Source organism: Prionailurus bengalensis, chromosome B1 (genome assembly GCF_016509475.1).
Source record: "Prionailurus bengalensis isolate Pbe53 chromosome B1, Fcat_Pben_1.1_paternal_pri, whole genome shotgun sequence".
NCBI classification, from domain to species: Eukaryota; Metazoa; Chordata; class Mammalia; order Carnivora; family Felidae; genus Prionailurus; species Prionailurus bengalensis.
In genome coordinates, this window is record NC_057344.1 from 39,418,502 (window position 1) to 39,445,814 (window position 27,313).

General features: G+C 43.1%; 1 protein-coding gene across 3 annotated transcripts in view; it reads right to left on the reverse strand.

The window, feature by feature from the left end:
* Positions 1–27,313, reverse strand: part of CSGALNACT1 (chondroitin sulfate N-acetylgalactosaminyltransferase 1) — a 342,071-nt gene that overhangs the window by 42,675 nt on the left and 272,083 nt on the right. For all 3 annotated transcript variants that reach the window (XM_043562633.1, XM_043562613.1, XM_043562622.1), the window contains exon 4: positions 2,451–2,667. In XM_043562633.1, coding sequence (XP_043418568.1) covers positions 2,451–2,667 — 217 coding nt within the window. The remainder of the gene's footprint in view (positions 1–2,450; positions 2,668–27,313) is intronic.

A 27,313-nucleotide genomic window follows, 5' to 3' on the forward strand; every position in this document is an offset into this window, starting at 1 on the left:
AAGACAAAATCAAATATTTAATAAATAGACCCTTGTATTTTCTCCAATACTCTTATATTTATATTAATTCTATTTAAATATTTAATTGAGCGGTGTTTACTTTGAGTTCTGGTATGCAATAAGAATTAAATTTTTTCTGCTATGATTAGTTGTCCTAAGGCCATACACTGAACAATCCATTCTCTGCTGGCTGCTTTGAAATCCACCTCTACTAGTTAGTTCTGACACAGAATTAAATACTCTCAGGATTGAGTACCCTTTCTCATCTCATTTTTTCAGAGACCCAACACACTCAGAAACCCCTAGAGTTTCTGAGTGTCCTCTGTCCTGGGAAGGCTTTCTTATGGCCCACTGCCCCTGGTCTCCATTTCTCCTGGAGCTCCTAGCTCCCTTCAAGTGGATGCTAGTCCACCTGAATGCAGGCACCATCTCTGGAGCTCATCTCTTTACCCCTATATCTGGTCAAGTGTCTGGCACACACTGGCCTTCCAAATATTCTACCCAAATAGCAAGCCTTCCCACCCACCCTCTCCTGCCTATGTACCACATTTTAAAACATTAACTAGATGTTTTAACTAGAAATGTAACATTAACATTACATTTCATTTCATCATCTCAATGTTGGAGACTGGTAAACTAGTCATTTTACCTTTTTCAACAATATTTCCCTTCTAGTTTTATTCCTATTATTAAATATTTGCAATCCGGTCATATATAACCAAGAGAATCCTGCTACTCCAGGCCCCAGAGTCCCACGCAGAGGACTGAGCAGACACTCCTTTAGCACAAGCTCTACCTTGCCAAGCCCAGCACGCACAGTGACTGGCCTTCATGACTGGATGACACAGATTTCAGGGCTCATAATCTGGCAAGCTCTAGGCAGCTTCCTAGCCAAAGAAACTCACTGTCAACTAGCGCTAGAAATGGGCACACCAGCTGCTGGGAGCAATGATTTGACTTAATGCTCAGTGCCAACCACAGGTTCAGTCCTTCTCAGGAAATCATGCTTAATCAACCAGCAGCACTCTGACATCCTAAAGAGAATGCAGGGAACGCAGAAACACTGAAGGAAGGCTGCGAGTAGCCAAAGCTCCATAGACACTTTACTACTGGAGTCAGAGGACACTGCCAACACTCAAGTGATGGTCGCAGAGGGGACCTACAAATCAGGAACAGTTGAAAAGATCAGCCCACCCTACTCCGCATGGTGTCACAACTGAAGGCACAACTCCCGAACCTGGAGAAGAAAAGACAACAGACATTCTGATAGCTGTCTTTAAAGATCTAAAACTATGATGTATAAGAGGAAATGGATTAGTTCAGTCATTTCCTCAGAGGCTAGAACTAGACCCACAGAGTATAAATCACAGGGAGGTGGACTACAGGTCCAAATAATAGCCAGCTTTATATCTGAAGCTGGTCAACAACAGAGCAGCCTGCCTGGTGAAGGAGGCAGTTACATGGCACAGAGAACATGTGTCAGGGATGACCAGGTGATTTACAAAAGCCTCATCTAAAACTGTTGAATTCTGACCCTAAAATTTATTTAGAGAAGGGCTGGTCTTCAAATGTAAAACTTTAAAAAGACTTCATTCATTATCTAGAATTTTGAGAAGTATCAACCACACCCTTCCACTGAGCATTACCAGCTTTTAATAATGTGAATTTAATGATAAAAGATTAAAAATAAATTTTGATCTTCCAAGATTATAATTAGACACATATTAACACATATAATCTTTAAAATAAGCTGGCTAGCTAAGTGAGCTAATTAATCCTGACCAATGTAGGAAATGTTAGTCGTAACAGCTTACAAGAGCCAACACTGCACAATAGAGAGCTTGAAGACACATATGTAAAAACTACATTACTGCATCTGAAAATAAAATCGCACTTCGTCTTCTTGAGTAGCTACAAAAATGAACGCTTGGAAACTTCTTGGCATAATTCTAAATTTAATCTCTGAGGAGATGTAGGTTAGAATAAAAAATGGATTCCGATTCAACCCATGGCAGCCGCTGCAGGAGCAGGACAACTAAGGCTTCCTGCAGCTGGAGGCGCACATCCTCTATCCAAGTCCACGGGCCATGGGGATGATGGCTTTCCAGAGTCTGGGAGAGGCCTCACTCATGCCCCTGGCTGTCCCCAAACCTGAGCCCAAACTCAAGCTAGGCCTGAACACAGCAGGCAGTGAGCCATCTTTGCAGATCCTGATGAAAAGCCATCCTTCCGAATTTTCATTTCTTAAAGTAAATGCTTGTCTGGCAGTTTTCTGGTTGCTTTAGGGAAAGGCGAATACAAATGATAAACTTTATATGAAGAAAACAGTTGAACAAGAAGAGAAAGGGGCCTTTGTATTGGGCAGAGGAAATGCAGGAAACACCGGGAAATGATATCAGCATTTAACACACACCACAGTGAGGAAGGGAGGCATGTACCAACAAACAAACCTGAAATTCTGCATGAACTGCCGGAACTTGTCCGCCCTCTTTGCCAGTGGCACGATAACGTTGATGAGTGTGTTGGCCATGTTGAGCTTTTCTTGTTTTACTTTCATGATAGGGCCAAATGGTCGAAACAACACAAGTCGTCTGAATTCGTGCTTCTGCTCCCCTTTGAAGGTGAGCTCATACAGAGTGCCTTTATCCCTTTCGGTGCGGTAGATCCCTGTCAACAGAAATACAAGGATAGTTTCAAAAATTAACCTTGGCTGCTGAGTGTTTTTTATAGCTGAGATCTAGCACAAAATGCACCTTTGAAAACATTAAATTAAGATGAAATCTCTACATATAATAACTATTAGAAAACCCCAAATGCTCCCGTGTTAAAAAATCCCCCCCAAAATCAAAATACCATCAATTTAAAAATCACATTTCTGAAGAGCTTCATAAACATGGAAAAAAGTTTGTAATGTCAGATACAAAACTGTATTTATATTAGAGGCATTCAAAAAAGGACTGTAAGGAAATATGCCAAAATAGGATTGGCTGTGATGTGGAATGGCGTGGTTTTTTTTTTCTTTTCTGCTATTATCCACACTTTCAGCAAGATGATTAGATAAATATTATAATTATTCTACCTTAATTTTAAAAGAATGTTAAAATTATCTCTTAGATATTATAGCCATTTCAGATGAACTGACCATAGCAATTTTGGGGGTACTTTAGAGTGGCGCTGTGCAAGTTTCTGGAAGCATTAAAGCACACAACACATAAAATACCCAACACAATGGCAGGCACACATCTTATTTAATTTCATATTGTCCTTCCTAACTCTGAGGAGCAGCACAGCTCAGTGCTCCAGAGCCAGACTACTTGGGAGATCTATTTACACCCTGCCCCCAAATGAGCTCTACACCATGTCACTTGTACTAAAACACCACGGTCTTATTTGTCAGGTTGAAGTTGTGACCTGTCAACTCTCAGGATGAACCTCCTAAAGGCCTGATCCAACAGAATTTTTCTATCAAATAAGCAAACGATTCCCTGCTGCCTAGGTCCCATTGCCTGCCCGACATCACTGGTATTGTGTATGTTTTTCCTATAGTCAGAAGAAACTCTTGCAAAAATCCAGCCAATCACCAGATAAGCTCCCTTATCTTTCACCTCTGACTTGCCATGTTTTCTATTCCATCTTTCTTCCCTCCTCTTAATCCCCACATTAGCTAGAATGCACCTTCCAGTCTTGGGAGAAGCTACAAAAGTATATCTCAGGGAAATACCCGCCTGCGGGGAGTCATAGCTCTCGACACCTCTGATAAAGCACCCCTCCCTTCTTCCTCACTCCCTCTTCTCTTGTGGGCATAACAGGACTTCTCCACAAACACTGCCGGGTTCTCTTCCCCACTCTCTGCAGAATAGGAGCTTTTCCTTTTACAGCCCTTTTCCTGTTTACAGCCTCTTTGATCCTGTTCAAAGTCTGGATCTCCTTCAGGTGCCACAGAGAGGTGGAGTTTGGTACTGCGGATTTTCAAGGTAGTCTCATTTCTCACAGCTGTCCCAAGGGCCTGCCTCAAGATTCCAAATGCGCAACCTGCTGGCAGCCAGTCCGGATGATTTAAGGACCAGAGCAGAGTTACAAGGACTGACTTCTCTTCGGAAGACTCCATCGCTTCCTTGGGTAACAGGGCATACTGCTCAATGGCTCTGAGAATCAGGGCAGCTGAGAGAGGTTTTGCTGAGCTCATGCTGGAACAGAATCCAGAGTCCCTGCAGGGGTCATTCATGGAAGAAAGAAGAAGGTTCATTTCTTGGGAAGCTCAAAGGACTTCTCTGAAAATGTGAAGTGGTTCCCTTCAAAGTCTGTTAATTCTTTCAGGCAATTAGTGCTTGTGGAGGAAACAGCCTCTTCCCCACCTCTAACTTGTCTACAGCAGCTGGGGAAACCACCAAATTCCAGGGCAAAAATAAGGCTGGGCGAGTCAGCAAGGAGTTTGCATTTGCTAACGGAGCGTGTCTGCACAGCTGAAACAGGCCTGCCAGGGGTCGCTGGCTGTGCCTTGTCAAACTTCTGTTATTGGGGTCAGCAAGCATACCTTCTTCACACAGCAAGAAACCTGCAAAAGGCTGCTGACAGTTTAACATGCAGATAAAAACGTATGTGAGCCAAAGATTGTTTTTTAACTGAGTCACTTTCTTTCTCAGCATTAGATAGGGATAAGAATCATAAAACATCTGAACCCACATATTTGAGAATACAGGTAGAAACATACACAAACCCATCTGAGAAGATGGACATCTACTTACAAAGAACCCAGAGAATGTAATAGTTCTTATCATAATGATTCTCAAGCACATAAGAGGAGCTGCCTTTCGCAGAGCATGTATCATCAGCCTGGTGCGACAGGGTGGCAGCTTTGTTAAAATGGTTTCCAGGCCTGGCACTCCTCACTGGGAAGGCCAGAGCAGCCAGGCTAATCTTGCTCACCACAATGTTAGCTGCTTCCTCATCGTCTTCTACATCCCATGACTCGAAACAGTTATTACATCAACTTTGTAGCATATTTCCCCATACTTTGCCTAATTAAATTAATGATGTCTTATAAATCTGATTCAGATCTCTTAATTCCCTCTATTTTAAATAAGTTATTTAAAACTCTCTTGCAACCTGTGTCCACTAAAACCCACACCTAGCCACCCACCCACCACACCCGCAGGCACATCCTCCCACGCCTGCACACAGGCCCCCTCAGTCTGATTGTAACACAAAGGACCGCTCCTTCATGGATCCCTGTGCCTCCTGGAAATCTTCAGTGGTGGAAACACAAAGGGGCTGAGAGAAAAGGGGGACAGAAGCCTTCTGAGACAGAAATGATTTTTCAGCCAGTGAGGTGGCATGCACACCAGCAAATGCAAAGCAAACCAGCTTTGCATAGGATTGCATCATTTTTATGCATTATGTTAATTAGAGATCAAAATAAGAACTTTGCAGCGAGCTTAGATTTTGGTTTAGATACCCTAACTGGCACCCTCTTTCCCCTTCTTTCTCTCCATAGATGCTAAGTTTACTTTCAGTTTGGTGTTTCTGTTTCCTGAGCAAGGTTCTTAGTGCTTGTAAGTAAAATCTTATTTTACTCAAGGGCACCAGACTCTAGGATGACCAACTACATGGGGATACCTCCAGGCATCCAAAGTATAGTTCCCTGGTCTGCGGCAAATGGCTGTCCCTTTAGCAGGCCAGAAGCTAACCAGACATAGGCCCCCTCTCTACACCTGTCCTCAACATAGGACCTCAGAAATCAAGATGCTGGAGGTCAAGGAGGTACGACTCCTTACCCTCACACTCCTGCTACCTTCACTCAATATATGTGCATAGGTTGTGGCCCAGTCCTTCACTGCTGATCCCAGAAGTTTCTCCACTGTCATCCCTGCCTTCCCTACCTTCCCACATGGAGCCTGGGTCAGGTCTCCCAGCACAATAACTACAATCCTCTGCCAACCCGTGTCCTACTTCCAGGACCCAATCCATCCTGACATATCCTGTGGCCCTCAGCCTTCCTACAGTACCATTCTAATCCTGCTTCTCTCTCACAAGCTTCTTAGAGCCTAGAGAATAAAGTACCAACCCCATGTCCAGGCCTTCAAGACCCTCCATAATGTGACCTCAGTGTGCTATCCTAACTGCAGGCCTTATCCCTGCCTCACGAGAAATATGGGCTCTAGGCAAGCTGCTTCACAATGAGCATTTACAACTACTTTTTCCCCTTGGAGAAACTGAAACCCTCCTGAAAAGCTGGTGGGAAAATGGTACAGCCACAATGGAGAAGAGTTTGGCAGTTCTTCAAAAAGCTAAACATGGAATCAACATATGATCCAGCAGTTCCACTTCTGGGTATGTACCCAAAAGAAATGAAAGCAGAGACTTGAAGAGATACTTGTGCACACATGTTCATACACGCACTGCTTATAATACCAAAAGATGGCAACAGCCCAAACCTCAACCAAGAGATGAATGGACACAACACAGTAGACACACACAATGGACTACGACCCAGCCTTAAAAAGGAATGGGATTCTGACACATGCCACAACATGGATGAACCCTAAACCACATGTTTGGTGAAATAAGCCAGACACAAAAGGACAGATATTGTATGGGTCCACTTATATGAGGAATCTAGATTAGTCAAATTCCTAGAGACAGAAAGCGGGCTGGTGGTTACCAGGGATTGGGGGAGAAGGAAATGGGGAGTTAGCATATAATGGGCACAGAGTTTCAGTCTGACATGATGAAAAGGTTCTAGAAATGGGTAGTGTGATGGTGACACAATAATGTGAATATGCTTAATGTCACTGGACTGTACACTTAAAAATAGTTAAAATGGGGGCACCTGGGTGGTGCAGTCGGTTAAGCGTCCGACTTCAGCCAGGTCACGATCTCGCGGTCCGTGAGTTCGAGCCCCACGTCAGGCTCTGGGCTGATGGCTCGGAGCCTGGAGCCTGTTTCCGATTCTGTGTCTCCCTCTCTCTGCCCCTCCCCCGTTCATGCTCTGTCTCTCTCTGTCCCAAAAATAAATAAACGTTGAAAAAAAATTAAAAAAAAAATAGTTAAAATGGTAAATTTTACGTATACTTTACCACAATAACTGCTGAAAAGGCCTTGAATTTTCTCAAGACACATTTCCCCACCAGTCTACCTTTTTTGCCCTCCTAAATCTGATCCTCCTCCTTTGGGAGGATTCCCATGACGTTCTCAATCCAAAGTGGCCATTCAATCCTCCAAACACTCTGGTCTTCAGAGATTTTAAATTTTTCATTGCTGAACTAAGTTTTTTGGCCCCTAAGGACTTTGGAGATCATCTAGGCCAGCCCTGTCATTCTACAGGTGAATAAACTGAGTCACAGGGCAGTTGTGATCTGCCTGTGTTCACCACACTTTTTAATGCCTGACTGGAACATACCATGTGTGAGGGTTTGCTTCCTAGAGGTCACTTTTCATATTCAACATTAACAGCTCAGAGCAGAGCAGAGATGCAGGACCATGCAGAAGTCAGAATAAACAATATAAAGTCTGTCATAAAAACCACTGTTTGGCTCATTTACCCACAGATAATCTTCACATCCACCCTTAGAACTTTTCTTTTACTTTCACGCACAATAGTAACAGTTATTAAACAATAATCATCTAAATTCATAGTCTACAACACATTCAAAGTAGTAAATTTTAAGAGGAATTCTCATAAAAAATCTTTCTACCAACAAAAGAAGAGTGTATGAGAAAAGGGAATCTAGAACTGGCAGAAATGCTGACAGTAGTATCTAGTGGTCTCCTGACAACAGTGCGGGGGAGGCAGAACATTATTTGTTTTTAATTAAAATGTCTGAGACACTGAATATAAAGAAAAAACGCTCATGTAACTTGCCTTGAATATATCACTGTAAGAGCATATTCTCCTTACTCCTATTCAAGAACACAAACAGAAATACCCGAGAAAGATTTTACTCCTAACATTAATTTTTAACTATTCTGGTGCTTTAGTGATTTTCAGTTAGAAAATTCTGCTTAGCAGGAATATGTACCTCATTCCCAGACCCTGTGGGATAAACGAGACATTATTACAGTGCCATCTGTTGCCGGCTCTGTTTTCTTAGGGAAAATAGTAGACATCTGACATTGTGAAAGAGATGTTCCTGAGAGTGCCCTGAACCTTCAAATGCTCAGGTACTCTACATAAGAAATTCTCCCCATAAAAACCGAATAAAAAGTGACCACTCTAAAGCTCTTCCTCAGGTAGGGTAATGTCTGTATGCGCCTTGCTTTCTGCTGCATCACAGTGCATCCGTTCACAGTAACTTCTGGATGTGTCCCAACTCAAGTTTATTGTGGTTTTCGGCCTTCACCAAACATTTCTTTCGTCTGATAAGAAACAGTTGCACTGACTAATGCCCTTGCTGAAACAACTCCTGAATTGCCTCATCTTACTTCTATTTATTGCATTTGGTATGTATTTGTTCTTGTTATAGAGCTATGCAAATTCATCACCTGGTTCTTAATCTATCAGAAATTTCTAAGAATCTCACTTTACTTAGAGCTCCTCCTTATTTTATCACTTCTACTAACAGTTGACTTTCTTTTCAGAGGCATTTTCCCCCCACAAGACTACAACCTACCTGTCACTTCATGAAACCTCTCAGATGTCAGATAATAAATGAAAAGCAAAGGCATGTTATGATTCCAGCGCCCCGGTGGGCTGGGATCCTCACCAGGTCCCCGCCAGCCTGACGGGCTTCATATTCATGTGACATGGTTATTTTGATCCTTACTGATTTTACCTATGGGTGTTATTTACTGTGGATTGTGTTTTATATTAGAAATATAAAAATGAACACAATCGCTGTGCTTTCAGAGAGAAAGGTAGATAGGTAAACAGCACAGCCATAAATGTATGATAAGCACCTAAGAGAGTCTACCTAAGGTGTAAGGGAACAGAAAGGAGGAAGTGTCTACCTGCTGGAAGGTGCGAACAGTTTGATAAAAGATGTTTCACCAGAACTGAAGACTGAGTGGGTGTTTGCCAAGACCACAAAATCAGAGAGGGCATTCTATGGATAGATATCAGCATAAGCTAAGAGATAGAAAAAAGCAAAAACCAATGTGTTACGTATGGCAAACCTGAGGCAGTTCAGCAAGGCTGGAGTGCAAAAAGCTAGGTCTGGGACAGAGGTAGGAAGTGAAGCTGGGGGGACTCAGGTAGGGCACACCATGCCGGCCCACTAGGTCATCCTCATGGGAACGAACTCTGACCTGAAGCTCAGGGTTGTTAACAGGGGAGACAAGGACCACTTCAGCACCATCACCTTATAGCAGCGGGGTGGGGAGCAGAGCATCGAGGGACCACAGGGATCAGATTGCAATGAGGAGAGAAGCACAATGATTCATTCAGCAAGAAATGACAAAGCCCTAAACTGTGACAGTGCCAGGGGAGATGATGAGAAGTGGAAAAAACTCAAGAAAATGTGGTTAGAAAATGGGACAGCAAGTGAGGGAGAGGGAGAAAGGCAGTGTGACTCCAACCACAGGTGAGAAAAGGGTTTTGAGTCAAGCTTTGGAGAGGCTGATATCAGGAGCCGCTGGAGGGGGACTGAAGCGCAGCAGACTGGCTTCTCTGGGACGCACAGAGGTGGGTGTCCCCAGCCTGCAAGCTGAAGCTGTGGGTGTGGGTCAGACCATTCAGGACGTCTGTAAGGAGAGGAGAGGGAGCATGGGATGCAGGCCTGGGGTGTCCCAACCCCACAGGAGTTATGTGTGTGCATCAGCAAGGGAGGCGGAGAGGCCAGGAGAAGTGAGACAAATCACAGAAGGCAGAAGAGGGCACAGGCAGCCAGCGAGTGCGGGACTGCAGTGGTGCCAGTCTCATCAAGGTTAAGTACGACAAGGATGAAACTGACCCACGGGACGGCAAGTATGAGATCACTGGTGACCTCACCAATGAGGGCTTCAGAGAAGGGACAGGGCTGCAAGCCAGACATGAAGGATGATGACAGGTGAAGTGGCAGGAATGAGTTGAGGGAGTTGAACATTTTCCTTTCATTTCCTTCAAGTTGTTGAGTTACTGTTGCCTGTGGACCTTTGCCCATTCTTTCCCCTCTGCCTGGGATGCTTTCCCTCAGGCCAGGGTACAACTGGATCCTTCTCACAAAGCCACCTCCTCAAAGAGGCCCTCTCTAGTCTCGCTCCCCACTCCCACCCTGCCCCATCACTCTGCCACCTCTCAGCCATCACCTGCCTATTCATTAATGTTCCCACCACTAGAAGGTAAGCACCAGGACAACCAGAATAAGTCTGCATCCCTAATGGAAATCCCTTGCAAAGAGGAAGGGCAAGAGGGAGGGAAGGAAGGTGCCTGGCTAAGAAGGGAATGAATGCAACAGAACAGTAGCTAAGGGAACTTACAGAGTTGACAGTGTTTTCTTTTGTTACAAAAAATAGGAAAAAGAAACAACCCTTCATATGTTGAGAGGAAGGAACAAAGAGAAGTAGGCAATGAGGATACACAGATGGAATGAGAAAGTGGGAGGTATGTGGGACCAGCAGCCTTGAAAGGACATGGCCTTGGACAGAGTAGTATCACCTGCTCTCCAGAGCAGGGCAGAAATAAGAAAGCAAAGGGGCAGGTAGTGCAGGTTTGGGGCAAGAAGCCAAACAAAGGCATGAGAACTAACACTAAGTGAAGTGGGAGGGAGGCCAGGCTTCCCAGGTCATAAGGGGACCAAGGGTGGATACGGGCCCTGAGAGGGGTGCTGGGAGCCTGGATGGTGGCCAGAGGATGGGAGATAGCACAAAGTGCAGCCGGGCTGGAGATCAGAAATTTGTACTGATATAGCACACATAGACTTTCAGGGGCTTTCCTCTAGCAGCACAAAGGACAGGTGGAGGAGGGGGCAAGACAGTGATCTAGGACTGGGCTCTGCAGGACAGGTGTGGAGGGCTGGGAAGAAAGTGGCCAAAGGAATCCATCATGGGCTCCAGGCTAGAAAGGGAGGAGTAAGGCCTAAGGAAAGGAAGGTCAAAGGGCACGGAATGGCTCAGACTATGAATGAACAATGCGGAGAGTGAAGTCAGAAGTAATAATAGAAGTCATGGGGAAAAATGGATTTCTGATGATGTGTAAGTTTAATGAAAAAGCAGGGCTCTTCCAGGAGATGACAAGGCCCAAGATGTGGCTGCCCTGGAAGTTGGCCTCTGCACTTTCCCTCTCTCTATGCCCTTGAGTTGGCCAGACCACATAATGTGCCCCTCGAGATCCCCAACTACACAGATCTCTTTTTCACCCTGAGTTCTTCAAGGACTGTGACCTGTTATGAAGAAATAGTAGATCCATCTCTTTCCATAACTTTAAGAAACCAATGGTGAAAAATTACACAGACTAGATGTCTCCCTGAACTAAAGACAGTTTAAGGGGCTAGACAACAGCAGTGAGGACTAAGATAGTAGGGAGTTCTGCAGGGATTCCAGAACAAACATCTAAGGGAAGTCAGAGTGGCCATTGTTGGGGCATGTTTCCGAATAGCTGGGGAACTTCCTGCCAATACACTGTACATCCAGGATGCTGTGGAAAAGCAGATATCTTTAGATATAGGTAGCAGCAATGAGAAGGAGTTAAAAGGTTAAAGAGCAGAGAATATGTGACAGTGTTACTGTCTCTGGTCAACCGCTGAGCTTGTCTGTACACAATTACTTAAGTGACTTACTGCCAAAATAGAGGATGTACTACATTTACATTCCCCAACCCATGTCTATTTCTCAAACCACATTCACAAATTTCATCTTAGTTCTAAAAAAGTCTCCTAGGGGCACCTGTGTGGTTCAGTTGGTTCAGCGTACAACTTGATTTTGGCTCAGGTCCCGATCTCACGTTAGTGAGATCTAGCCCCTTGTTGAGTTTGAGCCCCAGGTCAGGTCTGCCCTGGGTGTGGAGCCTGCTTAGAATTGCTTCTCCTCCTCCCTCTGTCCTTCCCCAACTCCCGCTCTTAACCTCTCTCAAAAAATAAAGACAAATAAAAAAAGCCTTCTAATGAGGTAAGCCATTTACCCATTTCCTTTTACAGACAGGTGAACTAAGACCTTCATAGAAGTTAAATAAGGAGCCAGTTCAAGGTTCCAAATGGTATGCTCGAAGATGATGGGCAATTCACTGTGTTTCAAAGCATGTCATGGTAAATCTCTTTAAAGGTAACTTAACTTTACCATCAAATGGGTGTTTATAATTCTTTCTTTTCTGTTCTTCCTTTCTTTTCAAGATTGACTATCAAGGACAGAAAAACACCAATAAAGATCACATCAGAAAGCTAATCAACTTTCCAAAGTATATCAGGAAAGTCAGTCTTAAAATTCACCTTTGAATATTAGTGTATTATTGATTCATTCATGGACAGCAATTTCCTCATCTTTAAGAAATAGGATTAATACCTATTTCTTCATAGAGCTGTTGTAGAGATTAAATAAATTAATACATGCAAATATGCATGCTTGGTACATGGGAAGTACTCAGTGATATCAGCAATAGCAATAACCTTAATAACTGTCATTACTACTATTATATTATTATGTCATCCCACTCTGCCCCATTAGCCATTTAATGCATTCCTGCTTTTGGTCAGACAGGCCAGGGCTCTGGTGCAAGCCCCACTCTTGTTGTGCTCTACACTGGTATTAAACATGCTTGGAGGCTGAATCTAATCACTCATTTTTAGAAATCATCATTGTGGATCCAGAGATATGGGGATTCTTGAATATTCTGGTAAAAAGCCTGGTAATACACAAATTAACATATATAATATTTAAGTCAAGGAAATTTTTAGAATATTGCAATAGGATTTTTTTTAACTGTTGCTTGAGAAATCCATTTCTTTTTTTTTATTTAAAAACATTTTTTAAACATTTTTATTTATTTTTGAGAGACAGAGAGAGACAGAGCGTGAGCAGGGGAAGGTCAGAGAGAGAGGGACACACAGAATCCGAAGCAGGTTTGAGAAATAGACATGGGTTGGGGAATGTAAATGCAGTACATCCTCTATTTTGGCAGTAAGTCACTTAAGTAATCTGAGCTGTCAGCACAGAGCCTGATGCGGGGCTCGAACTCACAAACTGCGAGTTCATGACCTGAGCTGAAGTCGGACGCTCAACCGACTGAGCCACCCAGGCACCCGGAGAAATCCATTTCTAATGCATAATAATGACTGGAATTTTTAAAACATTGATCCCATAGCCCTTTATCAGATACCATGACCTTCAATCTGACTACAACCACCCCCTCATAACCTTCCTGGTTAGCAAAGCCCTTTGCCATATCACACCTACATCCCAATCACTAACATAATTCATACTTAGAACATTTTCCTTCCCTCTGCCAGACACGCCCAGTCTCCTGGCTGTCGCTGACAGCTTCTGTGTTTGGCCAACATCTATGCCAGAGACTCACGGTCTAACTCTGGCTTCACTGCTCACTTTGTGCCACCTTAAATAAGATATTTAATGACACAGGGTTCCTACTTCCTAGTCTTAAAAATTGAATCACAGTCTATGTTCAAAGCATCAACATCAACTGCTTTGTGCTTCAGGGAAATTGCATCTCCTATAAGCATTTATTCTATTCGACTAACTCATCTAATTAGTCAGTGGTAAAAATTCATTTTAGCTTTACAAAATAGGCTGTAAGAGTGAGTCATTAGACATTTGGGGGAAGATATGTATATTTCTGTGGAACTTCTGAACTACATATAAACCACAGCAGGCTGAAGAGCAAGAAAAGAATCAGAAGACCTACAATATAGGTCACAATTTTCTACCATAATAGACACGAGTTGACTTGTATTTGTCTATGCCAGTAGAAACTGGAAAGCTTTAGAAAATACAGATTCTAGGGGCGCCTCGGTGGTTCAGTCAGTTAAGCTCCCATCCCAAGGTCCAAACCTTGGCAGTGAAATCTGAATGACATATCATTTCCTCCAAACATTCCAGCGACACAAGGGTAGTAAGGGGAAGAGGATAGTGAATAATGGGATATGCTTCTGTTAACCCATAAATTCAGTCACTCATTCCTTCAACAATCCCTCAAAAAGCACTTTCCACTATTGGTAAAAGACTACAGTACATAAAGATGAATAAAACACAGACTTTCCCAGAAACAAGCAGCTACAGCACTGTGGTTAAGGCCAGGGGTGCTGGTGAGAAACCCCTACTTCTGCTTGGGAGACTTAAGAATAGCTGCCTGGAGAGGCAAGCATCTGAGCGATGTTGAGGAGGAGAACGGTGTAGTAGGCAGACTCCATACAGGATGAGCGAGGACTGGCAGGCTGACGAGCATATTCAATAGTGTACAATAGCACAGAAGAAGACTATGGTACATTCAGAAAACTACACAAGTTCAGTAAGGCTGAGAGAGGGGCCAGGCGAAGGACACAGCAAGACATGAAGCTCAAGGGCAGGTTCCAAATCACAATGGCCTTGTGAGTCACACTAAGGACGACTTACTGTTTGGCACCACAGAGATTTTTGGGTTTTGTTTGGATATTGGTTTGTGGATTTTCTTATGTTTCAGGCAACCACTGTCAGAAAAATTTAACAATCTGAATCTTAAACTGTAAAAATGTATGTTCTAACCAGTGTAAAGTTTTGAAGACCCCCATCCCCCATTGAGGTTAGCTTTCAATTGGAAGACTGAATCCTATGCACACTTTCCTCCACATCCTTACAAACACACACAGACACAAATACACATCTCCACTGATCACCAAGGGAAAACACAACATGTAATGAGAGAGTAAAACGTGTTTTCCCTTTGGGGTAAAAAGCACACTAAGAGACAACTTTAATACTAGTGGGAGCTGTGAGGTTTGTCAGCCCAACAGGAGCATCCTTTTTAATATACTAATCTGCTCAGAATGCCAAGCTGCATTTTGGTCATACTGAACCCCTGTGAGGTAGCAAGTGATAAAGTGACACTTGATAACAAAGCCAGAGAAAGATCTTACAGAGATAATCTGACCCAAGAGAGAGACAGACATGAATTTTAATTCCATTCAACCATTAACTTGCTCTATGACTTTGGACAAAGTCAATTCTCAAAGCTTCAGTTTCCCAAATGTACAACACAGGCACTAAACAAAACACAACTCACTGGGTCCACGAAATAACAATAAACCAAAAGAAATACAATTTTTTAACTGGTTTATATTTCTATTTCCTAATTTTTTTCCATTTCATTCTTATGTATTCACTCTGCAGCAGAAGATAAGACCTTAGCTCTGTTATCCTTTCCCATCCTAAACATAAACAAACATGTTTATATTCTTCCAATACACTTATCACCCTTGTTAGTTAAATTAGTATGTGGTTCAGAAGAAACACAATTGTAATCTTAGGATTAAGAGAGCCACTGTCTCTACAAAATTCCTACACCAACTTTAGTAACATATCATAACACTGATGTATATTGAAGCACAGAAACAATTCCATAGGAAGGCAAAACAATGTGCTCTATAAGACAGGTGGTTTTCTGGTGACAGTTTAATATAAGGAATTTTTTTAACTTAGAAAATTTATAAAAATAGATAATATTTAACCTATGTAGATGGTACTCCCTAAATATTTTTTCTCAAGTAAGTCATGATGGATTATTTGGTCTATGCTACTGTACCCTGCAGCCTTCAATCTGTGTGGGTCTGTGACTGCTTTGCCTAAGAGAGCACATGAAGTGATGTGGTTTCCACTTTGTTTTCTGGAACACATAAGAAGTTAAACTACCCTGAGGTTGCCATGCTATCAAGAAGCCACACTGCAAGGACAAGCCATGCACAGGCAATCCAGTTAGCAGTCCTGGTCCTCAGGACATCATAGCCAAGCTGCCAGACCTGGGAGTGAATGAGCATTCAGATGATTCAAGTCCATTCAAGCCCCTACCTGTCAGCCCCAGCCTTCTAGCCTTCCTAGATGGAGCCCCAAACATGCTGTAGCAAGACAAGCCATCTCCGCTGTGCCCCTTCTGAATCCCTGACCCATATAATCTGTTACCACATGAAAATGATGACCTCAAGCAACTAAATTCTGGGATAATTTGTATTGCAGCAATAATAACTGGAACGTATTTCATAATAGCATGTAAATACATAAATGTGCTATGCTGCTCACTAACAGCACATGAAAACATTATCAGTTACTGTGCTCATAGTATTACTGACATCCCCTTATGACTCACTAGGCATGTACCAGAATGTAAGGCCACTGGACCTGAGTATGGAACTTGGCAGAAGGAGTTCCCCAGATAGGACTAAAATTTTCCTCAGAAAGAAGTTCTGGGGGGCTCCTAGGTGGCTCAGTCTGTTAAGTACCCAACTCTTGATTTCAACTCAAGTCATGATCTCAGGGTAGTGAGATTGACCTGAGTCCACGCTGGGTGTGGAGCCTGCTTAAGAGTCTCTCTCTCCTCTTCTCACTCTGGCCCCTTCCCTCCCCCACAGGAACACAGGCGCAGCTCTCTCTCTCTAAGAAAAAAAAAGGAGGCTCTGGGTCCACAAAACACATGGACAAATGTTGGCAGCTGAGACCCCCAAACCCCATAAAATTCAGCATGGCTACAATAAATTTAACCTAGAAAACCTTTCAAGTAGATGATATCAAACTTTTACTTTGGCTATAACATCACACAAATAAACAAAGACCCCTTGGTTAAGTAGCTACGGATACCTATTTTGCATTTAATCCTTGGTGAATTCTCTAAAATAAAAATGTACCTCAGTTATATAAATAGTTAACTTGAGAGACAGAAACGAACATATCAATAATTACCTTGAGTCTAAGTAGTCCACACATACCAGGTAAAAGGAGAGACTGGCACAGTGGTTAAGAAACAAACAAGCACAACGATAGGCTGTTTACAAAAAACTCACTTCAAATTCAATAAATGACTTAGGTAACTTGAAGGAAAAAGGATGGAGAAAGATATATCATACAAACATTAACAAAAAAGGAGTGGCTATGTGAGGTAAAGCAGACTTCAAGAATGAAGAAAATTACTAGAGACAGAGGGACATCATAAAATGATAAAAGGTTCAATCCACGGAGAAGACACAATGATCCTACACGGGTGTACCTCAAACAACAGAGTCTCAAAAGACAGAAGAAAAACTGATGAAGATGAAAGGTGAAAGAGACAATTCTATAATTATCGTTGGGAACATCTATCCCCTTGTCAGCAACAGAGAGAACCACCAGACACCCCAGGTGTCCTTGTGTCTTTCAGTGGGATGTCGTCTTCATGGCCAGGGTCTCGCTGTTGCCCCCACCATGTGAGGTGAGTGGCTGCCTGTGCAAGTAGACGGAGGCCCCAGGGCACATGGGCCCGATGGGGAGGCTGGCCTCAGGGCAACACCAGCCAGCTTGTGGGACTGGGACACCCTCATCGCCCCAGAGGGCTGGCATGTCCCTAAACATCTGCCCTGTGCAGTGGGCTGTCAGGAAAGCATAGGTCACCTGTGGCTCCTTCAAAGGATTCCATGGGCCCCAGGGGGGTCCTCTTTCTTGCCGGCCCATGCGCCACTTTCTCCAGTGTGGGAGGGCACTCAGGTTGATGTCAGAATCACTGAGGCTCTTGGAGGCACGCGAGGTGCTGCAGTGGGCATTGGAGCCACCCGTGACCTCCCGTGGGGAAGAGTTCCTGCCCAAATTTCCCATGATGGGCGTTGGAGGAAGAGGTTGGGCCCAGGGCTACTTGGCTGGACACTAGACAGCTTTGGCATAGCGGGTAGAGAGTCCCTGAGGAGTGCTGGCAGCTTGGCCGGGATCCCGGGTGGCACACAGGGCTCATGGCTCCCAGCTCTTCCTGATGGGCCCACTCCTGGTGGACGCGTGTCCTTATGGGGCCACGGGGTCTTCCCCCAACTGGATGGGGCTTTGCCTGCCAATGGCTTCTTGGTCAGTGGCCCGACCCAGGGCATGCCAGGGTTCTTGTCCCATGTACCCTCTTCCCAATGAGGTTGAAGTAGCTGGGGAACCGTGCTGGCCCCTCTCCCTGCACTAACCCAAAATCAGGAAGATACGAACAGCACAATCAACCAACAGGATATCATTCACAGAGAATATTCCACCCAACAACAGCATAATACACTTATTTTTCAAGCACCCATAGAACATTCAATAAGACAGACTATATCTTGGGCCATAAAACAAACCAAAAATTTGAAAAGAATTGAAATTACATAGAGTGTGCTCTCTGATCATAATGGATTCAAAGTAGAAACCAATAATGGAAGACAAGAAAATCCCTGAACACTTAGAAATTAAGTAACACACTTCTAAATAATCCATGGATCAAAAATGAAGTCTCAGAGATTTTGAAAAATACATTCCAGTAAATAGTTAACTTGCTCTATAAGGTTGTTAGATATAGAAGAGATGATACTCCAGAACATCTACCAAGGATAATTGTTTTGAAACAATCGACTTTATTTTTCTGACAGTGGTACACAGTCTGGTATCTGTTAAGCCATCCCTAGTTCAATAATAAAAGTGTGAGTAAGTGTGCTTCGACATCCTAGATTAGTGCCTGGCACATTATAGGTGCTCAGTAAATTGTTGATTCATTCATCATTGAATGAATCAATGTTAACTCTCTCTCTGTGGGGACTGAGAGGCAGTAGACAGCAGCACGGACTCCAGAGCCAGGGTTCCCAGGTTCAAGTTCCAGTTATGTATTCCTGAGCAAGCAACTGAGCCTTTCTTTACTCCTGTGTCCTCACTTGTAAAATAAGGATGACCAGAATAAAAGACCTATCTCATAGGGACTGCAGTGTGGATACATGTACATGTATAACACACAATATCTTACCTGGGAACATTACCTAGAGATATTACCTAGGGATGTGGGAAGAAAGACTTGCATTCTCTCACCTCAACAAAGGTCACGTACTAGTACCTTTGAGAGGTCAAATATATTTCATGATTTTCTACCAAAGAGTATCACAATTTCCAGGAACCAGCCCCTGGAACAGGTACTGGTTCAAGAACCATTCCTTGAAAGGCTATTCCAGCTCTAGATCTGCCGACTCCTTTAGAGCAGTGGCTTATAACTGTGGTGGCACACTGGAATCACCTGGGGAGCCTTAAAAATACTGATGCCCAGCCCCCAACCAAGAGGCTGATTTAATTAGTCTGTAGTGCAGCCTGTGCACCCCAAGAGATTGTAATGTGCAGCCAAGGTTAAAAAGCACTGCTCTAGGGAATATAATTTCAAAGCTTCCACATCTAGGGATTCCCAAATGGAGGCAAAGTCATTGACAGACAGTCACGGGGCACTAGTACTCTTCAGAGTGATGCTAGGAGTTAAGTAATGACAGAAATAATGCCTCCCCTTTCTCCACCACTGAACTGCTCTATTACTCCAAACTGCATCAGTAAAGGAGTGTTAATGTTACAGAGGCCTAATGTGACACAGGTTTTTATCCCTCGAAAGCTTCATAGTCAAATGAAACTGGAGTGAACAACATGAAACCAGGAGAGAACCAGCCCTCTGCACTTGTCATTCTCCTTAAAAGGGCCGTTAAGTACATGGTGCGTCTTTGCCATGTGCTTACCAGTAATGATCTTGATAAGCCCTGGTGTTCCTTGTTATATAACATCCATTTTAGGTGGTTAGTGTTTGGACAGTGGACACTTCCATGAAAAAAATGTGAAGACGAAATACCGGCAGCATGAGAACATCATGAGCATGGTCTCAGGCATGACTGCTCTTATGAGATAGGGTTGGTTATGATGTAGAGATGGAACAGGGAAGAGACAGGTGGAAATACACTTGGAGACAGGGGCCCATCTATAAAACATCTGTAAAAATTGTCTTCTGGGTCCAGGGCCCCGTCCACTCCAATAAATATGGCAGACTTCACAGCTGTCACTGACACAGATAAGGCACCTCAAGGGCCACTGCTATAAAAGACTCCAGGCTGTCTTTCTTCATATGAGTCTCTTCTCTGAGTAGACCAAGAGGACTCTAAAGACTGGAGGACTCAATCCATGGTGAGAACCAGGGTTCTCAAAGTGTTATTTGGGGGTCAGTGGTCCTGGTGTCCTGTATCCTGGTCTTTGGTTTTATTAATGTCAATAATTTGATACAGTTGGATTTCTTCTTCTTTTTCTTCCATTATTATTGTATTGTAATATCTGGATACTTCATCCCTCTGATTTTTCTCATTAATTCTGTCTTATTCTCCTTCATTTGCTTATGATATCTTAACTGTAATAACTGAGGCTTACAAAGAAATTTGGTGCCACACAAAAGGAATACAGTTCAAAAGCGTAAGAAGTAAAATTATAACCAAGCAAATACCCAGAATGAAGGGATGTTCATGCAGATACAGATACAGAAAACCTGGACAGTTAGTATTCTGCATTAAGTTCCCTCAGAAGCTATGAAATTTAACAAGAACCTGAAGGCAGAGCCACATCTCTCGACTTGGGTGAAGAAGATTCCTGTCCATGAATCACACTAATGCCTATCTTCAGGAGTTTTCTTGCATACTGGAACTCATAAAGAACAGGTGTGATATAAACAACAGGATGAGGTACCTCTTTGTGACAGAGCCCTTAAAGAATAATTCTCAATATGGTAGGCTTACTTTCCTAAGTTTGAATTATAAATAACTACAGCAATGCATATTTCAGTTGCCTCCTTAAATTCTGATAGTGTATTTTATACAAACCTAGCAAACAGCTCAGATGCTGAAGCATCACTGGGTATCTTTAATTCTCTAAGCTAGAGATCTGACATCTAGCACTGAGGAGAAAAATGAGTACAAGGGCTCATTCCTCTTGTTTCACATCCCACCAAGTCTAACCCAGCAGTGAGATCTGGACCTGACCACACTGGCGAGGCCAAGGGGGAATCTTTACTCCTCTTAAATGGTTAAACTGAAGTTTTCACACAGCATCAAGTGCAGGCAGGAGCAATGCATCCCACGCCCGCTCTCCACTGCTCTGGGTCTTGCTCGCTAATTAGAGGCACACCAGGGCCATGCACTTGGTAGGTTCCACCTGCAAAGGGTCATTCCTGCACAATCACCTAAAATGTTTCCCATTGCTGGAAACATCAAAGTAAACTTCTTTTTCCAAATGCTAAAGGCTGTCAGTAATCAGACACTAGCCTTAGAATGCGACAGATTCTCACGTGTGGCTAATAAAATCACAATGACTCTTACAGTCACATCTTTCTCCCATCCAGCCATGCTGACCACTGCTCCAGTCTGCTGAGCCCCTCTGTGCTCTGGATGTTCCCCCTCACAATCTGCCCCATACTCCCAGTCAGCACCTTACTAATCACTGTCCTGTTTTTACCTTTGTGTGTTTACAATGTCTTTTTCCCAACTAGAATAGGGGTTTTGTCTTATTTTAAAATTTTGGCTACATCCTAGGCCTAAAAAATGGGGAGGCGCTTAGCAACTCAGTAACCACATGTGGACAGGTATGACTTAGGGAGTGCAATGCAGCTGGGGATATAGCATCACAGACCTTTATCTGATTACCCTGACCAAGGACTTTGGCAAAGCTTCCCTAACTCCCCTTGACTCCCAAATAAGTGTGAGGAAGCACCCAAGTGGGCCTAGGAAGCACCCTTGGGAAAGAGAGTGCACATCTGGGGACATAAATACATTCTCAGTCAAAATTCATTTCTATATCCTCGACACCCAGCACAGTAGCTGGAGCATGGAAAGTGCTCAGCTCATTTTGCTATGTGATTATGGAATGCATTACATCACTAGAACACTGGTGCTCCAAAGCAACTTGGAATTTGTCAACAAACATATATCAATCCCATTTTATGTGCAAAGTTACAAATTATGGAGATACATGGATGAAACAATATTTTCTCTTCCTACGTAAATTTTTAACACACCCTGATGTATTCAAAATAATTAATTCCTTAAGGGTAAAAAATGCTGGTAGGAGTGGAGGGGATCTTTTTCTGTACACTATACCTGATAGGACAGAGGTAAAACACATGCATTGACACATGAGCTCTTTCCACCAGCTCTAAATATCTTATGTTGCTCACATTAAATACACACACACACACACACACACACACACATCTATCCCCATACACATATACACAAAGCTCAGAATTAACTACTGCTCTGTTTCATTCTCTCCTTCACTGCTCAGCATCTAGATCAGCACTGTCAAACAAAATTTTCTGCAATGACAGAAATGTTCTTAATCTGTGCTGTCAAATGGCTACTGGGCACTTGAAATGTGGCTAGAGAAAGTGAGTAACTGAATTTTAAATTTCATATAATTTTAATTTTAAATAGCCATATGTGGTGAGGGGCTACCCTGTAGCACAGAGCAGTTATAGATCACATAGTCTATATCCACAGACTCCAGTTCCTCTCCTTCCTTTCCTCAACCCACTGCTATCTGATTTCTGCCCTATCATACCACTAAAAATGTTTTCACCAACCCAGGTCATCGATGGCTTCTTACAGCAAAATCCAGCGGACACCGTAAGTCCTTATATTGCTCTATCTCTTGTCAACATTCGAGGTGAAGGCTCACTCTCCCCATCTAAAACTGCTTTCTTTCCTCGGCTTTCAAGGTACTACATTCTTCTGGTTTCCTGCCTACTTCCTCTTTAGTCCTGCAAGGTGCCCTTCCTCTGCCTATCATGCAATTGTGGGTGCTCCTGCAGTTTTGATTTCAGGTCTCTCCTCACTCAAACATTACCACCAAAGAGCCTCATCCATGGCTACAGTTTAAATTTGCATCAACCCCCTAACAAGTCCCAGATCCAGCTCTAAACTTGATTTGTCTTGAACTGAAAACTCATATCCCAACTGTCTCAGCCTTCTCCTCTTATGTATCCCAGAGAAACCTCAAAATCACCCACCAAAACTGGTCTGATCATCTTCCCTTGTCTGGCTCTGCCCCTCCAGAGGAGCAGGGAATGGCACCAGCATTAAATGAGCTGCCCAAATCTAAGATTCATCCTTAACACCTTCTCCACACCATGCCTGGTATGCAGTGAGCTTTACATAAATGTCAGCTATTATTACTATCTAGCCGATCATCACCTCTGGAATTGCACAGCTCTCTTACCCATAATTCTGCTACAACACATCAGGCTAACATCACCTCAGCCCTGAATAACTCACTACAATAGATCTCTGTTCCCCTAGGCTGAGTCCCTACAATCTGTCCACCACAGAGCAGCCAAAGCAGTATTTTCTACATTCTGATAGTGTCACCATTCTGTTCAGCCCCCTTCAGTGGCTCCCTGGTGTCATTGAGGGCATGTAAAGCTAACACGTTTTGTCATGTGGTTTTCAGTGACATCTCCAGCCTCATATCAACACACCCTGACCCCAACTCAAAGTCCCAGTCAAAATGGATTCTGGGTCCAATTCAGCAGGCTGTGCCTTATCCCTAGGGCTTTGTATACCGGGGGCCCCAACCCCTATCCCCAATAGTCTATCTTTTCCCCTCCCTCTTCAACTCCCTTTCCTCTGTGAAGACTTCAGCACAGAATATCTTCCCTGGGAACCAATCTTCCCCACAATCTACAAGAGTGAGCTTGATGGCTTTCCTTCCTAGTATGCTTGCTTTCATGTAGTATGTGTACAATATCTGTGATCTAAAATAGCACCTTATCACTGTCACTGATCACTGCGAACTTGGCTGCCCACTGGAGTAGGGAAACTCTTTTATTCTTGCTTCAGTGCCTAACTCATCATAAGTACTTATAAATTACTGAGTGAATGATATGTGTGTGTATGTGTGTGTATGATGTGTGTGTGTATGTGTATATATATATATATATATATGTGTGTGTGTGTGTGTATATATATATATATATATGTGTGTGTGTGTGTGTGTGTGTATACTCATATATAAATAGCATTTATTCCAGTGCATTGTATATGTATTTTTTAGGAAATCTATTATCAGAGTATGTTTTTTATAATTTTCTCAAAAAATAAGCTTCATGCAGTTTAGACAACTGAAAGACACTATCTACAACTTGCAAAACACGCCCATTTTCCCCCAACACACATGCGCAACACACACACACACACACACACACACACTCTCTCTCTCTCTCTCTCTCTCTCTCTCTCTCTCTCTCTCTGTCCAGCCACAGTCTTCCCATCTCCATTAATAGCAGTGCACTGTTCTAGTTGCTCAGGCCAAATTCCCAGTCATCTCAGACTCTTCTCTTTCTCTCATCAATCCATTAGCAAACCATACTGTTTCTACCTTCAAAAGTATGCCCAGAATCTGACCACTGCTAACCACTCCACTATTGCTGTCCTGGTCCGGGCCACAACCATCTGCTGCCTGGGTACTGTGATACCACCTAATGGTCCCCTGCTTCCACCCTGCCATCCCACAGCTCACTCTCAACACAACATCCAACATAACCCCTTTAGAACTTAGGTCAGCTCATGTTACCTTTCTTAAAACTAGCCAGCGTGTTTCCATTTCACTGAGGGTAAATGGCCCACATGATGCCCCCCCCCACCTTGACTGCACCGCCTCCCCTCCTCCTCCTTATCCGCTCCGCTCCAGCACATGTGCCTCTCTTGTGTTCCTCCAGCACAGAGGCAGACTACTGCCAGAGCCAGTGCACCAGCTGCTGTTTCTCTCTGGAATCCTCTTCCTCAGTGCATGAATGACTTGCTCCCTTACCTTCTTCAGATTTCTGTTCAGATGCCTTCATCTCAACAAGGCTTAGTCTGCCTTATTTAAGATTATAGTATTTCCCCCAGAAGCCCCCATTCTTTGTAAACTCCTCCATTTTTCCCATATAAAGGCACTTACCTTCTCTTACCATACATACAATTTGCTTACTTAGGTTCATGTTTAGTCACGTCCCCACCTGGAACATAAACTCCATGAGCCTGGCTCTTTGTCTGGGTGCTCACTTCTGGATCCCCCATGCCTGGGGCATGCCTGGCACACAGCAGGTGCTCAAGGTTGTTGAATGAATGGGAACTAAAAAGGCTATCTACTAGTCAATACTTGTGTGAAGGGGTCTCAGGATCTACTACATGTCCCCTTAGGAAGCCAAGGCAAAGAAAACACCTCTAACTATTCTATTTGGGAAAGAAAATGAACCTACATTCAGATGCCAACTCACACTTTCCTATGATGCTTCCCTTCTGAAGAATTACCTCAATTCTTCTTCAAGCTGACAACTCTAAAGAGCTTAAATTTTATTCCTGAAAGCTTATGCTTTAACATTTACTCATGTTCTGCCCCAGAGACTCATCTATCATGTTAATATTTGAAAAGCACTATGAAAAAACTATATCTTAAAACACAGTATTGCTTTAAAAAGACAAATGATTTCACTCCAACCAACACCCAAGAGAGATCACCATTTCACCTCCCAACAGTAGCTATGGTATCTGGAAATAAAAGGAGGAGTTTCTTTTCCTGCTGCTCTTGCTTAGTCAAGCTGCTTCCAGATCCAAAGCACAGCCCACAGTAAAGGAAGGGGCCATCATGTGTTGGGATTGGCAGAGTCTACACTGGGTGCAAAGGGCAAAACAAATGAGTCCTGGGCCAGGGAAACTAGAATATAATAGCAATTAACATGATGAATGAAAAGTCAATAAGAATAATGGTAAACTTCCAGATAAGAAAAGTGATCAGCCTTTGAAAGACTCAGTTGTACATAACTCCAACAGGCAAGAAGCCACAGACCTAACAAGTCTGCCACTTCAGCTACGGGGCTTGGTACATGTCCACGTTCACAGCAGTTCTCAGCACAGAAGTGTCTCTTTGCATGCCAACTGTGATAACCTTCCCATGATATCCATGTCTTAATAGGATTCTAATTAGGAAAACACCGGAGGGACCAGGAAATCACTGAGCTTTCTAGCCAAAGCTAGAGAATGTTGCACTCCTCCCCACACACCTTGCCCTATGCATGTCTTCTACCTGCATGTTCATTTGTATACTTTATCGTATCCTTTTATATTAACCCAGTAATCTAGTAAGTAAAACATTTTCCTTCAGGTTTTAGACTGGAACGCTAGCTCAGAGAAAGAAATGAGAAAGGATGAAAACTCACATTTCAAGATATACTGCAACAAATGTGAATAAATATTGATATTGATCTTAGATCCAAAATTCTCCATACCACGTACTTCTCAAGAGATACTCCCTCACTTCAACAGATACGGTATGCACAAAAACTATGATTAACATACTACAGACATTTCAAATATTCCCACTGATACCCAACACATTAATGCTGGGTTAGATCAAAATTCTACCTTTGTGACGAGAACTTCTCAAAATTTCTTTGCTGAAAAACTTTTAATTTTGTTTATATTAAATGATATTTTGAAGATGAGTCAAGAAAAGGAAATGAACCCACTACTGTCTCCATGGTGTCTTAAGGAAAGTCATCTATAATTCAAAAGGGCATGAGGAGCCAGGGAAAGAGCATAAAAAATTTCTGGGGCTATAAAAATACTTTCCGTGGGCCTACCAAGATACAACAAAAACAGTAGTCATAATTATTAACATTTATTGTGCCAGGCAGAGCCATAAAAGCAATATATTACCTGTGTTAATACATATATTCCTGCAACAACCCCAGGAGATATTAATAATGTCCATTTTACAGATAAGAGAAACTTGAGGAGCAGAGGGGGAAAGCACCCTGCTGACATGACACACTTAATTGCTTCAGCTGAGATTGAAATCAGGCAGCCTGACTCCAAAGCCAAACTTACAAGAGAAGATAGCACAGGGGTAGGATTGTCTAATAAGTTCCACTTTGTTAGATAATAGAAAATACATGTATTGGTCTCTATCCCTGGTTCCTGGCACCCTTGTAAATTCCTATGTGATAGGAGTGTCTTTTATTTATTTTTTAATGTTTATTTATTTTTGGAGCGGGGATGGGCAGAGAGACAGGGAGACACAGAATCTGAAGCAAGCTCTAGACTCTGAGCTGTCAGCACAGAGCCCAACATGGGGCTTGAACTCCCAAACCATGAGATCATGACCTGAGCCAAAGTCAGACACTCAACCCACTGAGCCACTCAGGCGCCCCTGTCTTTTGTTTTAGTGAGGTGACTCTGGATGGGCTCCTGGATGAGGGGTGGTCACCAGAAAGACCAAGCCATGATTAGAAGCTTAGAATTTTCAGGCTGTCCCCATTCTCTTGAGAAGAGAGAAAAACTGAAAATGGAATTAATGATCAATCATGCCTATGCAAAGAAGTCTCCATAAAAATTCCCAAAGTACATGGGTTCAGGGAGCTTCTGGGTTGGTAAACTGGAGGAGGTGCAGGGAGAGTGGGGTGCCCACA